Below are 19,643 nucleotides of genomic sequence, written 5' to 3'. Positions count from 1 at the left end.
ACATAACAATTTACTGATGTGTATAACATTGAGATCATTTACAATATAACGATTTACTAGTGTGTATACCATTAAGATCGTTTACAACATAACAATTTACTGGCGTGTATACCATTGACATCGTTTACAACATAGCAATTTACTGGCGTGTATTCCATTGAGATCGTCTACAATATAACAATTTACTGGCATGTATACCATTGAGATCGTTTACAACATAACAATTTACTGGCGTGTATTCCTTTGAGATCGTTTACAATATAACAATTCACTGATGTGTATACCATTGAGATCGTTTACAGTATAACAATTTATGCGTGTGTATACCATTGAGATCATTTACAATAGAACAATTTACTAGTGTGTATACCATTGAGATCGTTTACAATATAACAATTTACTGGCGTTTATACCATTGAGATCGTTTACAATGTAACAATTTATTGGTGTGTATACCATTGAGATTGTTTACAATATAACAATTCACTGATGTGTATACCATTGAGATCGTTTACAATATAACAATTTACTGGTGTGTATACCATTGAGATCATTTACAATATAACAATTTACTGGCGTGTATTCTATTGAGATCATTTACAATATAACAATTTATTGGTGTGCATACCATTGAGATTGTTTACAATATAACAATTCACTGATGTGTATACCATTGAGATCGTTTACAATATAACAATTTTCTGGTGTGAATACCATTTAGATCATTTACAATATAACAATTGTGTGTATACCATTGAGATCATTTACAATATAACAATTTACTGACGTGTATTCCATTAAGATTGTTTACAACATAGCAATTTACTGGCGTGTATTCCATTGAGATCGTCTACAATATAACAATTTACTGGCATGTATACCATTGAGATCGTTTACAACATAACAATTTACTGGCGTGTATTCCTTTGAGATCATTTACAATATAACAATTCACTGATGTGTATACCATTGAGATCGTTTACGGTATAACAATTTATGCGTGTGTATACCATTGAGATCATTTACAATAGAACAATTTACTAGTGTGTATACCATTGAGATCGTTTACAATATAACAATTTACTGGCGTTTATACCATTGAGATCGTTTACAATATAACAATTTATTGGTGTGTATACCATTGAGATTGTTTACAATATAACAATTCACTGATGTGTATACCATTGAGATCGTTTACAATATAACAATTTACTGGTGTGTATACCATTGAAATCATTTACAATATAACAATTTACTGGCGTGTATTCTATTGAGATCATTTACAATATAACAATTTATTGGTGTGTATACCATTGAGATTGTTTACAATATAACAATTCACTGATGTGTATACCATTGAGATCGTTTACAATATAACAATTTTCTGGTGTGTATACCATTTAGATCATTTACAATATAACAATTGTGTGTATACCATTGAGATCATTTACAATATAACAATTTACTGACGTGTATATACCATTGAGATCGTTTACAATATAACAGTTTACTGGTGTGTTAACCGTTGAGATCATTCACAATATAACAATTTACTGGCATGTATATACCATTGAGATCGTTTACAATATAAGCAGTTACTGGTGTATTCCATAGATCATGTACAATATAACTACATGTATTTACTAATATGTGAACCATTGAGAATAACATTCCTTTTCAATTGAAATTAATTGAATTTTTATGTCCTTCCTTCTACCTATTAAAAAGTTAGCAACGCTTTTGTATTTCTGTATAAGAACAGTGCTTAGTTGGATTAGCCTCTGTTTTTTTTAATTTTCAACAGTTAATACCAATCAGGTATCAGTTTTTGGAAAGGCTTTTGTAAATTGTACATAGATGTTTATGTAGATTTTTGTATACTTGTGTAGAGTTAAACTCTTGGTTATTAATAGTGCAGACGCTGTATATAATATATCTTGTTTATAATAAGTATGGAATGTAGACATAGTTCATTAAATCGTTCAAATTATTTCGGTTAGTGCCGGGTTTATGCTCACAGGAACCAGGCGTATTTTTTCACCCGCTACGAATATTTTAGTGTGTATACCACTCTGCAGAATTTTCCCGTTGACCACCTGATTGATACACAATGGCAGGGGCAGCCATTCTGAATACGATATCAGAATCAAGTCTTGTTGGTTTAAGAGATATATATTGCTCAACAAAAACGCTGGACATTTAATTGCCGGTGTAAATAATCGGCCATAAAATATCTAACATTATTGATGCTGATGATTCGTACAGGTGTAAAAAATCGTTGACATGAGCGGGCACACTAGTAAATTTTTTGAGCAATTCAAAATTTGCCGCGATTGGCCAATAAAATACTCTCGTCTGCCCCCAAACAATGGAATTTGTATATGAGAATCAGGACAACCTTGTCAAATCAGAATGAGTGAAAATGAAATGAAAGGAATGACAGAAGAATGAAGGACCCAGTAAAAGATTGATCTATATCCTACATTCAATGATACAACAATAAACTTAAGTAAAATTTAGTTTATTCCTTTAAAAAGCAAATAGAAATAATGATGCTAAATGCATGAACAAGTGTATATTTACAAAGCAAATAAAAGATAAAAAGCACTTCAAAATCAAGGGATTAAGCAAATAAAAAAGCATTACAAAAAGTCTTGAGTATAAAAGCAACCTACTGATAAGAAAACTACAATAACCTATTAATATCAAACAATCATTTTATCTACAATTCTATTATCATTCAATTCTAATTTACAAATGACACTGGAATTAAATCTACAATTGACAATAAAACCAACTCTAGTTTACAAATGGAATTAGAACCAACTCTAGTTTACAAATGACATTAGAACCAATTCTAATTTATAAATGGCAATACAACAAAATCTAATTTACAAATGGCATTAGAATCAAACCTAATTTACAAATGGCATTAGAATCAAATCTAATTTACAAATGACATTAGAACCAAATCTAATTTAAAAGTGACATTAGAACCAAACCAAATCAAATCCAAATTACAAATGACATTACCACCAAATCCAACTTACAATTTACAAATTGGCATTAGAATCAAATCTAATTTACAAATGATATTAGAATCAAAGCCAATTTGCAAATGGCATTAGAACAAAATCTAATTTACAAATGACATTAGAACCATATCCAATTTTAAAATTGCATTAGAACCAAATTAAGTTTACAAATGACATAAGAACCAAATCTAATTTACAAATGACATTAGAATCAAATCAAATTTACAATTTACAAATGGCATGAGAACCAAACCAAATCAAATTTACAAATGACATTAGATCAAAATCCCATTTACAAATGACACCAATTTTAATATATCCAATTTTAAAATTGCATTAGAACTAAATGTAGTTTACAAATGACATAAGAACCAAATCTAATTTATAAATGACATTAGAATCAAATCACATTTACAATTTACAAATGGCATGAGAACCAAACCAAATCAAATTTACAAATGACATTAGATCAAAATCCCATTTACAAATGACACCAATTTTAATATATCCAATTTTAAAATTGCATTAGAACCAAATGTAGTTTACAAATGACATAAGAACCAAATCTAATTTATAAATGACATAAGAACCAAATCTAGTTTATAAATGGCATTAGAACCAAATCTAATTTATAAATGACATTAGAACCAAATCTATCAAGGAGAATCTAGAGGAATTGTAAAATAACAATATGTAGAAGGGAGATTCAACAACTCCTATTAATGTTTTTATAATATACAATTTGAAATACAAAAATGATTAAAAGATGATGAAGATATTTGTAAAATTTTGCTCATTTTTAATACAAAATAGTTTTTTTTTAATTAGAATTAAAGTTTATATATAATTGAATTTTGGCACTTCAGGATTGATAATTTTGCTTAATTTCATGACAAAAATGTTTACAGTTGTTGAATAAATTCTAATGAAAACCATATGTTGAAGAATTGAAAATATGTTTGCCATTGATATTTTCTAAGAACATACATTACCTAAATTGAATTTTTAGACCCCAAAAAAACTCTTAATTATTCAAAACTGGAATTGAATAGACAATTAGATTAAAAAGAAAATGAACACAGGAATGTAGGTAGGACACTAGAAAAACACAGCCAATTCAAATAGGTTCTTCTGAAGCGTTTTCTGTTTTCCTCCAAGCCATATTTTATCAATAGGTTACATCAGGCAAGAGGAAACATTTTATTTGGGAAATGGAACAAAATCAAAACCCAGGGCAAAAGTAACATAAAAAGTACAGAAAAAAATATAAAAAAAGGATGTAAAATGTACAATCAATAGGAAAAAAACGTCTTCCTTAAAGCGTAATGGTAGTTATAAAGCTCAAAATTAAATGGTACCCAAAAAGGCAGATAAAATTGGGTTAAATCTTTAAAAGTATTTCTGGAATATGTCATTTCTATTCAGTCTAATGATAGTATTTCAAAAATCACATTTCAATACAGTAGAAGGGATTATTTTCAAAATTTAGAGTAACTAATATTAAAGCAGTCTTTAGATATTTACAACCAAACACAAGCACATGAAATTTTTTATAAAACAAAAACAAGTATCATGAAAAAAATTATTTCTCCCAGTGTTCAATACTATAGGTGTTTTGTTTTATTTTATATCATTATACATCTTTTCATTGTCAGTAGAGGGTGCAATCCTTGTTTTCTACACTAAATCAGTCCAATTTTTAAAAACTATGATATAAATATTTCAACATACATGGTGTAAATTGGCATGCACTGTCACATTAATAGAGACAAATTCACTAAACTTCTACTATAAAGCTGCTGCCTAAATCATTCATCTTACATATATAATTCTTAATGTACAAAGATGAAGCCCTATTAATAGTGAGCTGCAATCTATTTCAAATACAGCTCTAGAAATTTCTATTCTGTGGATAACTATGATCTTAAGACATCCACATGTAAATGGTGTTCACAAATCCATCCAATCAATGTTCAGAAAGAATCATTTAAGCAATTAAGTAACTCGGAGAAAATAAATGAAATGAAATATCTAAGGCTATATTTTAGTCAGATTGAAGTGAGCCTACACCATATGATGTGCACAACATATTATACAGAGTTAATCAAATATGCTTGAGGTTTTTTTACTTTCACATTATAATAATACTTAAATTAACAATCCAGATACTTCCATATTGACAAACAATTTTCAAAAGACAGAATTCAAAAGAGTCTAATAATCGAAGTCTATTTCTTGCATTCATAACAATTCAAATAATATAGTCTATGTTATCAAGACGCTTCAGTTTTAGGAATATTTGTACATAATATCGCTTGAAGTAAAAATAATTCTTTTGGACTTGATATCTTGAAAATTGGCGTAGATATATCCTGCGTTAGCTTGTGAATAATTTTGAAATTTAGTGAAATGAAATGAAATGATTGGAGTTTATGTCCTACTCTTCTGAACCTTATTGGGCTAATTAAGACAGGTTGAAATCTAGATTACATTGATTATAGCAAATTTTCCTGAATTATTTAAGGTTAACACAACCAATTTAAACTAAGTACTATAAAAATATAAAAAAAAACCTGTTCTAATGAAATAATAATCTTTAAGAATATGGAAAAAATTTTGACGAATTTCATTAGACTAGATAACAATAATGTGATATATAAAATCTATTGTTAATCTATTCATTGTAAAGAGGCATACCCACAAAAAATTCAAATGAAATTGATGATAGGCTTTGACACAAAACTTGTAGCTCTTTTATCATCTTCCAAAAGTGGCTCTATTCCTTTAAAAGTAAAAAAAATATTGGGCTGATGTACATTAAAATGAATACTTCCATATAAGGTTAAAGGGGAATAATTTCTGGTCCTTTTAGATTTTTGATAAGGAATCAAACCATGATGGATAACGCTGAAATTGGTCAATAGAGGTTAAAAGGTCAAATAAAGGTCATACTGCTAAAAACTAAAAAATTCTAAAACTGCACTAACCAAAACAATCATCAAATCATAAAACCAAATGGATAAAATAAGCATTGTAGATTTTCCAAAAATACGAAAGATAAAACGCTTAGACTTTGTTTTAAAGATGGGTTTCCTTATTTTTTCATGTCAAATTAAGCAAACTATTTGAATTATTGGTGTTTCTAATGAATAATCATGTATTCTTAATCAAATCATTATGTTGTTATTGCATATAATTAAGAGTTTTAACCAATCATAAATGTCCATGTATGTAGTCTGGACAAACAAAAAAAAGACTTTTTGACCTTAATTATGGACATGTGAGACAAACTGTCATTAGAACACCTCTACTTTCTATTCATATAAGTATTAGCATTTTCATTTTCATAAATGAAAATAAGGGAACACATCTTTAAAGTCTATTCTTAATTGAATAAAGATATTATTTCTTACTTTTTATAAAATTTGATGTTTTAAGAAAAATATCAGCACCTTAAATTGAGCATTTTTATGACAGAGCAAAGATATTGATGCACATGTGGGTACCAAGTCACAAACCATATAACAATCTCTGAGCTGTACTTAGAGGTAGTTAGGTGGTGATGAACAGAGACTAATAAACCAGAGAATACATTCTGAAGGTGAACAAGCTTTAGAGGTTTAGGATGAAGCTTTTACTGCAGATGCCAAGGAATTCCTTTTTACAAATTATTTTATATGCATTTTGAAATATAATTCCCTGTCATTGTTGTGCAAATTTTAGAAATAACCTCCAAAGGTTATTTACTGTTATGTTAAAGGTACATGCATTTCACCATCAGGGTTCCTTAAATGAACTACCCCAGAGGTTCGGCTTAAAAATTTATATACCAACATAAATTAGATGCTCTTGTTAAGGTACATGTTCAGATGCATATGAAATAACACACGAACGTAGTTAAAAGCACTTTTGAATATCTTCCTCAACTTAATAATTATAAGTTGAATTTTGATAAAAGTTGATATTTCAACTAAGCATTCAAATCAGATTTAAACGTTTAGAAATGGCTCTAAATGTGATTTGAAGGCTTTCTTGAAATATTATAATCTTATTAAACCTTTGACTTAATAAGTCAAGATAGTGATTCAAAATGGCTGAGTGTTATTTTAGTGTTATTTCCATGTAAGAACCATACAGAGTTTCATACGATACAGATGTACAAGAATACCTTTGTTTAACTATGCCATATGAAGTTTAATATATGTAATTGAAAGTTTAGATTTCATTTTAAAAAATATAGATGACATATCAAATAAATGCAAATTACAATAAAACATCTCAATCATCGTGAGTCATATCGCCATTTCCTTGTGAGGCCTTACTTTGTCTTTTCTTATCTGATGTTTCCATTAATTCTATAGATTTATCATCGATGGGTGCATGAGGATCTTGCTCTAATTGATGACGGCATAAATGAGCAACTACACCAGCACCAAAACTATCTCCCAATACATTGATAGATGTACGAATTCTATCTCTGAAATGATATCAATAAAACTCTTATTTCATTGCCTCAACTACCATTGGGACTGGTTGAACCAAGTCCACTGTTCCCCCTCAAACATACAAAATTCCAAGGAAAAAAAAGGTACCAAACAGTTAGTATCTAAAACCCTGGTTCCCAGTCTGGGGTGTCTTCAACCCCCTGTACTAGGCTGTCAGTGGAAAATGTGGATGAAACAAATTTTTGGGGATGTGAAAGGTCCAGGTGATTGCTTCAGGGGAGTGAAGGCTGAGAAAGGTTGGGAACTACTGATCTAAAAGGTTAGCAAACAATATAAAATTGTTTACAACTTATGCTGGGGCCCTATCAAGGACAATATTATGACCTTATTTAAGTAAATGAGGACCTATGTGGGCTATGACTGCCTATGAATGACCTAAAACATGAAAATTTCCAGGGTAAGAGGCCCCAACTCATAAGCTGAGCCACTGACTTATTTATCTGCAGGAACTAAAAATATGAACCATTCCACACTATCAGCTGCTCTACTGCCCACATAATAATATACTATATCAGTGCGACTTGTGAAGCAGCTGTGACCTCGTATTATGTTAATGTCATGCACTTCAATTTATTTAAAGGGATAGTAGTCTGGATTGTAAAGAGGTTTTTGAAACTTTTTATGTGTATCAGGGATACTGACAGCATCCATTTGCATCATTCCAATTTTCAATCAGACGTCTGTGGTTCAATCCGTTCCACTAGAAAGGAGCGTTTGATGATGTGAACATAACATAAGCAGATTTTTTGACTTCATCGAACGCTAATTTTTAGTGAAATTGCAGGAACCACAGACATCTGATTGAAAATTGGAATGGTGCAAATCAGTGTCCAATGAGGGGAATTTTGTCAAGTTGGATGCATCAACCTACTCTTTTTGATTTCCATATGGAGGATTTGTAACATAGAATATATCACACAGAGCCTTTTTAAATTGTACAATCAACATGACATTTTCTTTGGCAATTCCTCTGACCTGTATAACTGATGGAGGATAACTTTTCATTTAAAGATTAAATGATCAACTTACAAGAACCAATCAACAGCTAGAATTAAGCTAACATCATCAGCAGGAAGACCAACAGAGGTTAAAACCATCACCATGGTAACTAAACCAGCACTAGGTATAGCAGCAGCTCCTATACTAGCACATGTAGCTGTTAAACTGTTAAAAATACAACAAAGAATAAAATGTTGGTTCATATACTAGTAACCATTCATAACATTAATATAAAAGTATCTGCCTTGCTTTGTGATAGTGTAGGCTCTAGCTTGTATGCCATTTTATATCCTATTTTGCTGCAGAATAAAAAATTTTGCAAGACAGAGGCATTCATCCACTCATTTAGATTTCCATCTTCTTAAGGGATTCTCAACACATGTAGCAACACAGCCTCTGTTTATTGTCACGTGTGCATGATTAGGCCCTTTTTTTTCCCTAAAGTAAACATAAACCAATCAATACCTAATTGTAATGATCTGACCAAAGTTAAGGTCTATACCATTCATCTGAGCTATAAAGATAGGAGCAACAGCTTCATATAGAGCTGTACCATCCATATTAATAGTAGCTCCAATTGGTAATACAAATCTTGTTACACGTCTATCTATATTCAAATTCTCTTCTAAACATCGAAATGTTACTGGTAGAGTAGCTGAACTGAAAAACAAAATAAAAAGAATGATGTCTTTGAAGATATCAAGATCCAATTTTGGTCATAAAGGCGCTTATGGTCCCCGCAGACAAAGAGGATTTGGTGCGCTACTTGCTCACTCCATTACTCCCTGCTAGTCAAATTGGCGCCATCTGGCCAATGAGTGGTCTAAAATATCAAACACGACCATGAGTGGCCAAATGTACACCAAAAATCACCTGCACATGATGACTAGTCCTGTCTAAGGGTTATTAGGTTCTAGAGTGGTTACAAGGGAAAAGTGCTAAGAAAGCAGTCCATCAAAACATATATTTTAACAACTTTACACCATCATTTCTCTAAAGTGAAGAGATATGGAGGAAGTAATTTGATTTAAAGATGCAGAAATCGGAAAGCTTTCAATAAATATTATTTCAGTTTTATTTATTTTCATTTAATTCACTTAGTGGAGCCACAAGATTCTTTTTTTTTAGTTTGCCTTGATAAAATTATAAAATGATACCAAACCCACTGTTATAAAGTGGTTCCTGAGTACAAGTCAAGAGTTAAAGGGGCATTCCACTTTTTTTGTAAGTCGAACAATTGTCACATAATGTGCCTGAAAGTTTTAACTGAAAAAATCCAGTTGTAAAATAAACACCAAATTGTAGAGAAATATATCTCCTACGAATTCTAAAGGTTTAAACAAATAATATCAAGCCATTATAAAGCCAAACACCCGAACTAGGTCAAACAGCTTAATTAACAATTAGTACTCTCTGTTTTTAATTAACCCTTTTAAGATAAATTCAGTTAGATCAAGTAGATTCATAAATAAAAATAGAATACTTTAGAAATATTTTCAGGTATAATTTACGAAGTTTTTGATAATGAAAATCTTTTACAGAAGAAGCTGAATGCTACTTTAATAATGAATTTTCTGAGCGGTTAGCTCTAAGCTAAGAGAGAATTTAATTGGATGAATATATAAACACACTTTTCTTACACTTAATCAAATCCTTGTATGACTCAATTAATTTAATGATAAAAATTAAACAAAATTTTCAATAGCTGTATTGTCAAATTGAACTATTTTAATGAACTCAATCAATGAGGTGTAAATTTATTAATGTAGCATGAAGTAGATATGATTAACAATTATTCAGTGAATAGAGACCAGACGGCAGACACTTTAAAGGTATACTACCTCTTAGGATGACCAAAAAATTGAAATTTTTAAACTAAACTTGGTTAAAATGAGTCTTTGTTCACCAGTGGACTTGTCTGGTGTAATAACTATACAACAGAATCCTTCTATAATCTATTAAATCTATAAACCTAACTATTAATTCATTAAACTAAGTAATTTTGAAACATGTTTAGAAACATGTTTCAATAATTATTTAGTTTAATGGATATATATCAGTTATATAGAGATTCTAGTCTTTAATCATGGCACCTGGTAAGTTCAACTGATGAATATATACATTTGTTAACCAAGTTTTTATATTGATTCTAAGAGGAAGTATTCCTTTAAGAATTTAAAGTAAATAGAATCAATATAAATATATAAATAAATAATTATTCCACTTTATATTATTAAAATAAATATTAATAACACTATTAATAATATTGTGTCGTAAAACTTATCAATAAATATGTTGAACTTCATCAGTCATTAGTTTACATATTGTACTATTAACTTGTACCAAATCATTATACTTTTAATCATGGTGTATTTACTGAACAGTACATAAAAAAAATACAAATATAATTATAACAATTTTAATATTAAATTATGAATGTTAAACTGCTTTTCATTTCTGTACCTGAAAACTCAGAATATGAAAAAATGTTGGAAAATGTTTTAGGAATATCGTTAAATTGTAGTGTGATTTTTCCTCTATTTGCTATAAGATGGACAGATTAATTCCATTTTTGTTATGATATACTACTCATTGATTCTTACTTCAAAATTTTATTCTTGACCATGATAATCAAGTATATACTGATTGTTCTGTCAATGGTACTAGTACCAGTATCGAGTTAGGTATGAAATGACATATTATGAGATGATACATATTTAGTATTATATCCATTGTGTCCAAACCACACCCCCATTCGTCATCGTTCCTCGGGGTCATGGTAATACAAGTTAGGGAAATTACGTGTTACATAGAAAAATATTGTCCAATCAAAATGGCCCTGTGGTCTTTAGAGTAAAGGCTTAGCCCACGAAACAAAATGATTATATGATTTGAAGGATGATACAGAATTGAATGTGATTTTCAGTAATGAATTGAAACAGACAGAAAATCAAAAAAGACTTCTTTAGTATTTATAAATTCATTCTCTCATAACCAGTTCAATTTTGTCTATTATAATCACAAGTTCAGTATCTCTCCACCCAACTATTTAAATTATATCTGTGGTAATTATGTTATTTTGCTTTGACATTGATGTCAGACTAATTTAACTATGTTAGAAGCACCTGTACTGATATACACTGTCTGGGTGAATATGTGTGGGTTTAAACCCTGCTAATTTTACATTCTTCATGCTTAAGGCCAGATCAATTTATTTCTTAGCTTCTTAGTTCCTTTAAGGATTTTTTCTGGAAATATCTGTAAAGGCTGGATGAAAGAAGACCAAAATTTGTTTTAAGAGTAGGAGAAAAAAACCCTTATATCAAACTCATATTATTTTTACAGGGACTTTCTGAGAATGTTTCTATTTTCGTACCCAAATAAAGGTTGTTCTTTTTTTTCGGAGTTTGATTTTTGTTTTCTTCAAATTTGAGATAGGAGGAGCCGTGAAATAAGATAAAAAATGGATCGGGCCTAAATAACATTTAAGAATTTAACGTTGGTCTCACTGGCATTATTGGTGTGTAAACATAGTTGATCACGTGACAAACTGAATAAATGATGAAGAATATGATCGGTTCCTTTTATTTGCCACAAATCTTAGATTGAGTCATTGTTGTGCTTTGACGACGTCATAGTATCACGTGACAAACTACAGTTTATCGAAAAATAAACGCCAGTTTGCGTAACTGGTTCATTGAAGGGATAGTGGAAATGTAAATATTTGTTGATACATGCGATATACTTGATAAAATTTTTATATGAGAAATATTCTTTCCAGTGAAAAATTTGGCTCTGTGAGCTATTGAGAGTCTATATTAATTTATCATATTAGTATTCATTCTGGTTTCATTCAAATATTTTACATCGGATAATTCTTATATCATGAAGCCCTGTGGATCATGACTAGTTTTTTGCTAATATTTTTGGCTTTGGGTTATTTTATATCAATTTCTCATATTATTTTTATAAGACAGACTAGGATAATGAAGAAAGAAGAATTATTGGTTAGAGAAAAAGGTTGTTTCATCGTCAACTTACCTAGAGGCTGTACCAAGGGCAGTAACCCAAGCTTGTAATATTCCAATGAACAATCGTAGTGGGTTTTTACGAGTGATAATAAAATATATTGAAGGAAGAATGATACAAGCATGTATAATTAAACCAGCTAACACTGTCACCATATACATCCCTAAACGTTCTCCAAGAGCAGCTGGATCTTCTAATGACAATATTTTACCAATAATCAAAAACATGATACCAACTGGAGAGTACCTACAAGGTATAAACAATTACTAAAATTTGTTGTTATAAAACTACATTATGAAACTAAAATATTTTCAAAATATTGGTTAAAAGCAGACAAAGCATTTTTCGCCTCCTGTATACCAGCTTCTTACACGACATGAAGCAACAAGACAGCACATCCATTGACTGAAACAGCACAACAATTCTCAATCTTTTGAAACGGCAACTTCACCATTTTGTACCGAACCCCATGTGGACCGACATTTTGATTGTAGCCTACCAATAGTTGTATCTTACTATTTATTTGTCTTGTTGTACATTGTCATGTCAAATCTAAGGTTAAGTTAAAGCTTATGCATTGTGAGATACTTTCTCTGTTTTCTTTTTCAAAATTAAATATATTTCCAATGGGCACTATGACTGTTCATATTTTTTTGCGATTCAATCAAGTTTCATTCATGTCATATGATAGTAGATGAACCATTTTCAGTTAAATTGGTGTAAAACATTAATAATAAATAATAAATAAAATATCATATACTTACCACATTACTATTAAAACCATCTTCATAATAATTTCATTTAAAATGGCAAAGAAATCCACCAAAATTTTACCTCGTTCACCCATTTTACTTAACATAATACCAAAAACAGTACAAAATACAATCAGACCTAAAATAAAATCAATTCCTTTACAACGCTAATTGAACCTTCCCAAAATTAAAGTCAAATGAGTTATATGTCCTTCTATTATGCACCTAATTGGGCTAATGAAGACGGGCAATGCATTGTAGTGTGCAATGAGGAATGTTTTCCAGCGGCATTAGCCTGCTCTTTTATAATATCCAACTGTCAAGGGATCTTTTACGAGCACAGATTTAAAAAAAAAGCTTACCAAGGACATTGATTCCATTTACTGCAGGATAAGTTCTTGTCCAAACAAAATTTTCAGTTGCGTCTTCAGATTGATTAGTCATATTATTTATTATATTGTTAATCATAGTAGTAACAGGTGGAACTGTAGTAGTACTGTTTATATCAGTACCATTCGTATCTTCCATTTTCAGATATTTCTTTTTATAAACTGTTTTGGTATGTTGGAAACAGGCTTGCATAATATTATTAGGAAAAATATTTCTGAAACAGAAAAGATGATTAAGCTATTAAGTCATGCATATTTTGTAGCATTCTTGACTTCAGTGTGATTATGGCAGACAAAGTGGTACAAGGAACACCAACAATATTAAGGGAACAAGTAGTACATACTATCTTGGAACCAATGTTGCATATCCATGAAGATAGGATTCAAAACACATCAAATGCTTTTCATGAAAATTAAAACCTGTAAAATGGCAACCAGGTTGTCAAGGATACTCCCTACCAGCTGATCCTTGACCAAAGCTATTGGCATTGTACAATTGCTGTGTCATTGATGATATCATAGGTGCAGATCGCAGTAACACAGGGACAAATCCCTACCACTTTTTTCAGGCTAATATGATTATCAAAATACATGGTGAAATAGATGATATCGAATTCATTAAATTTACTCTCCAATTTAAAAAAAACTTTTTGTGGGGAGGTGGTCTAGACACTGCAGGATGGCCTTTGTCGCTCGCACACCAACCCAGATTCAATCCAACGACCACACAAATAACAATTTCACATAATCAAGACCCACATAAAATTTGCTCCGACAGGCCAATATTCTTGCCTATTACAATCTCTTTTATGCTGTTCACATTTATTATATTTTATTTGATTATTTGGTGAGAACATATACAAATGAAAGCAAGCTATACCAACCTGATTAAATCTAGAAAAGCATCTAAAGAACTAACAGGAGAGTCACCAATTAAATCATTATCTTCTCGGTCAATAACAGTAAAAGTACCAGGATGTATACTAACTACTAATATAATACCTAGTATTATAGCCATAAATGTTGTTGCAAAATAATAGACCACAGCATACATACCCATTCTACCACTAGAATTAGCATCAAGTGAGGCCAGACCTAAAAAAATTTAAAATCTTTCTTACATGACTGAAATTGATTCTTAAAAGTGATTTTTCTATTTTTATGCGCATTAATCAGTCTGAATAGTTAAAACAAGACAAAAATTTAACTATTTAAAAAGTTCTATAAAGCTTAAACAGATTTAAAGCATTGAAATAGGATGGGAACTCACTTTGATAGAACATTTTAATGACATTATATCCTTATATTACATACATTATATCATACAAGATACAATGAATGTTCAATACCATTCCATTGTATCCTACTAGATACTGGAAAATTACCATTACATTATATTGTACTGGATACAATGTAATGGTAAAATTATAGGATACAATTAATGGTAAAATTATCATTACATCATATCATACTGGATACAATTAATGGTAAAATTATCATTACATCATATCATACTGGATACAATTAATGGTAAAATTATCATTACATCATATCATACTGGATACAATTAATGGTAAAATTATCATTACATCATATCATACTGGATACAATTAATGGTAAAATTATCATTACATCATATCATACTGGATACAATTAATGGTAAAATTATCATTACATCATATCATACTGGATACAATTAATGGTAAAATTATCATTATATTATATCCTAATGCATAGAATTAATGGTTAATTAGTCATTGCATATTGTCTGAGATACAATTTATATCATAATGGATACAATTAATGATACAATTATCATTACATTATATCTTATTGCATAGAACTAATGGTTAATTAGTCATAATGCATATTGTCTGAGATACAATTTATATCATACCTGTAATCATACTGGATACAATTAATGGTAGAATCAACATCTTTAACATTCTCATTAACATATCTCCAGGAAATGACACTATCATTATGGTATCTTTACTAGGATTAGCTGAACGACTAGCAAACCCAATCACAACACCCAAAAATACTCCAATTACTGTTAAAACTAATAGTAAATTGGTGAAACACCATTTTCCAACCTGAAAAATACAAATAAGATGAATGTATTTCGTATGATTATAAAAATAAATATATTAATGCTGTATTCGTTACCTCTGGGAAGTTGGAAGTTTCCTATTGGGAAGTTGGAATTACCAATTGATTCTATTCTGGCCACATTTGAAGAAATCAGTACAGATGCATGTGCATATTTGCATAATAATTATATCACATGACTGTGTTCATTGTACATCATGTGGCATCAAATGCCTTGATCTCGATATAATTTTAGCCACCAAAGTTCTCCAGTAGAAAACACTTCTTCCAAGCACAATTTGAAGTAACGAATGCTATTTACCAACTGGGAAGTCGTATTTCCCATATTTCTAAGAAGTAACAAATGCAGCATAATGCCTTAAATACAGCTCACACATATTTCTTTATAGTACTGATTTTGGAGGGCATGGTTTAGTCTGATATTTGAATCAACATCTTTTTTAAGAATATCTGTATTTCCACTGAGGATAAAGCGGGATTTAAGCTAGCTTTAAGTTAGCTTTCGTGTGTTTCCACTGTGCAAATTATCGGGTACTGAAAACCTCTCTTTTTGCGTTCGGCAATATATCTGGGGCATAAAGCCAGTCTTCATTTTACTGAGTTTTTCTCGTTCGGTCTTTCCGGCCTATTGCATTTCTTACTGGTCTAAATGGTAGTCTTGTACATCACGAGTTGTCAATAATGTGCGACTTTGTGATTGAGGTTAAAAGTCGTTTGGGAACCAGTTAAACTCAGTGTAAACACAATGCATTTAGCAATAAAGCATTTACATTACAATTCTCAGTGGAAACACAGTTATTGTCAGAGGATAACATGATTCTGATAGTTTAAAACTTCATAGGTTATTTGATTAAGTAAACAGTCTTTCTTTCAAAAGCATGTTATTAAGCCAAAGATTAACGCAGCCATAATCCTTGATGAATTGGACTCCCATGAGGGTTGGGAAACATTAGGTTCAATATGTGTTAATAGTGCTGACATGATTTATCAGTGAATGAATTGAGTCATCATGATATGAAACTAGTAGTCTGAGGTATTTGAGAATTCGAACTTTTAATATGCCCTAATTTCAGGTTAATTTATTATTTTTTCATACATTACATTGAGTCAGACTAGTAAATAATGTATAAAATTTAATGACTGAATACTTCAGTGAGCAGAATCAACTTTGTTAGAATATTTATCAACCAAGTCATTATCAATTACATGTAAGTGCATCAACTTCAAGACTTAATTATGGTAGATTTCAGTATAAAATAGCATCAAAGACCAAGAATTCAATCAGGAATCTGTCTCTTTTTTTAACTTACACTGATCAGTTTCTGTTTGTACTTCTATTTCTTGAGACACTGCCATATATAGAAAAGGCCCAATGACAGTGGAATTCCTATTTATGAAGGTATTATACGATTTTCATGCAGTTCTAGTACTTCTGAAGACTATATATACTACTTTAGTCTAAGTCTATGATTCAAATAAATTGTGTCAATTCCACTCAACAGTACAAGTGGAACAATTCTATTCTATCATATCAGTCTGAGAGTAATGTACAACAATATATTGTTATGTAGTTGTACAACAATAAATTATATTAGAAAACAGATGTATAGTTTTTCTTTACTTACTGAAGTTAATCTAGAGGTGAAATTAGATTGATTTGGTTCCTCGTTTTTTAAGATGGGAATATTCATGCTGTTAGAGCGAATAATATCACAATAATTAGAATTGTTAACTGTTATTAACACCACCTATATATTTAGTATTAAATACTGATGATGGTGGATATTGATTTTTCCTACCTGAAATAACTTAATGAGTTGTATAACTATTTTCAGGTAGATATCTTAAATGTCAAATGGTTTTGATTAGAATGAGAAGGAAAAGCAAACTGACAAAAGGGATATGACCATTTTCTCTTTTTTCTTGTAGATTATCATATTTTATATTACTTAATTTTTTCAGAATATGTCTTGATGGAGGCATACATGTGTAATCTACCGCTGTTGTCGGGTTTCTTTTGCATGTTGTCTACCGCTCTACCAACGAGATACTGGATTCTACCGATTTTTTGTTTTTTTCTAGACCAAATTTTCACGGGACCTACCGTTTTCAATGTCCATCATGGAAGTTCGCATTTTCAATTAATTTATATAAATTGTTTTTTTGGAAAAATGAATTATCAATTTTCTATCAAATCTTTAACCTAATTAAATGATAATCTAAGGATGCTTCAGAGACAAATTAAGTATCACTAGGAGATAATTCCACATTTATCTTTTCACTACCAAACCAAATACAAACACTGCTTTGATTATATTAATCTTGATATTCAACAAATGAAGGGTCATAACTAGGGTTTCTTTGAGGCAAAAAAAATCCTGTTGTCTTTTAAGTCAGTTATATCTGTAATGTAAGTTTTTGTAACCCTTCAGGTAGACTTGAAACACATCAACTTAACATCAAATAATCAATATATTTAACGGATATCATATTTTATATTTTCAATTCTTAAACGAATTTATTGTTTGTTAAATTCTGCATGAGGCATTTGCCTTGATGTAATTATGGCCCTGAAATGGTGTATAATATATATCAAAGATGGAAATGTAAATGAAATTGCTAATACTTATATGAATGGAAAGTAGACTAATGACTTGGAAAGTACCAGTTTGTCCCACATGTCCATAAATAATTCATATTTAGCTAAATTAGAAGAGAATTACCAGCAGAATTCCAGTGAGTGACCTATCTTGAAAGGTCAAGAAGTCTTTTTTTGTTTATCCAGACTGTACATACATGGACATTTATGATTGGTAAAACTCTTAATTATATGCATTAATAACACAATGATATGATAAAGAATATAATTCATTAGAAACACCAATTGATATAGTTTAATTAATTTGACACCTAAAAAGGAAACCAATCTTTAAGGTTGTAGAGTGCACTAGACAAATTTCCAAGTTCCAGGTACACACACAAGTCATATAAATTAGATAAGATAAGAATTTGTCTTAAATGTAAATTTTTGCATTAAAAAATACCATATTAAAGGCTTATATTGATCATATGATTTTTTGTGTTACAGGGCCCAAGCAAATACACATTTAAAATTCTTTGCTATAAACATTGCTGAGTCAATATATCTTTCACAGACTGACACTTATTTTGTTTATTTATTTATTTATTTTGAAGGCCTATTTGCCACCTATAACCATTACTAAAGTCAGTATGGCATATACTTCAACCATTTCTCTTCAAAGCTTATTAGCATCAAAGATTTCTTTTAAGCCTTTGCTACTTTGTTATTTGTTACCAGCATCACATGTACTTTGTTTAATTGAAAATTTTGAAATTCTAGTTCTTACACAGTTGTTATTTACAGTCCTAACTTTTACTACCAAAAAAAGAGTATTTTGTACTGCCCATGGTTCAGTGACTATAATTAGTTGGTATGTTTACTGTAAACAATATGTCATCAGGTCTTTACATTGCAATAAATCTGCCCAATTAAAGTTTCAAAATAAAGTTCTGCCCTAATGTTTGACCAGTATCATATTACGTACATACACATCTTTATGACCTCTCTTGCAATAACCTTTCTTATTGACCTTCATTCAATTTTTTTAGAACCATTCTATAAACTCATTGGTTTCTTTTGTATCTTGTTTTGAAATTATTCAATGTAAATTGGCGAATGAATAGACTTCGCCTATGGACCCCACTGAGACCCCACACTGCGACTGTCGCTTCACTCGGTATGAATGTATGTCCATAATGAGTTGCTGTTTCTGTCTAAATGTATTTTACTGTAATGTAAAA

General features: G+C 30.3%; 1 protein-coding gene across 1 annotated transcript; it reads right to left on the bottom strand.

Annotated features, from left to right (window-relative positions):
- Positions 1-6,655: 6,655 nt before the first annotated feature.
- LOTGIDRAFT_169299 (hypothetical protein) lies at positions 6,656-15,691 on the bottom strand (the record flags this gene model as incomplete). The annotated part of the gene is made up of 9 exons (XM_009067617.1): positions 6,656-6,672; positions 7,358-7,512; positions 8,570-8,704; positions 9,005-9,199; positions 12,581-12,814; positions 13,333-13,459; positions 13,683-13,924; positions 14,594-14,804; positions 15,607-15,691. The coding sequence occupies 9 exons, from the start codon at positions 15,689-15,691 to the stop codon at positions 6,656-6,658; spliced, it is 1,401 nt and encodes a 466-aa protein (XP_009065865.1).
- Positions 15,692-19,643: the final 3,952 nt, after the last annotated feature.

The sequence above is a fragment of the Lottia gigantea genome, assembly GCF_000327385.1.
Source record: "Lottia gigantea unplaced genomic scaffold LOTGIsca_84, whole genome shotgun sequence".
NCBI lineage: Eukaryota > Metazoa > Mollusca > Gastropoda > Lottiidae > Lottia > Lottia gigantea.
The sequence above is the reverse complement of the archived record's forward strand: the minus strand, read 5'-3'. Positions and strand labels throughout refer to the sequence as shown.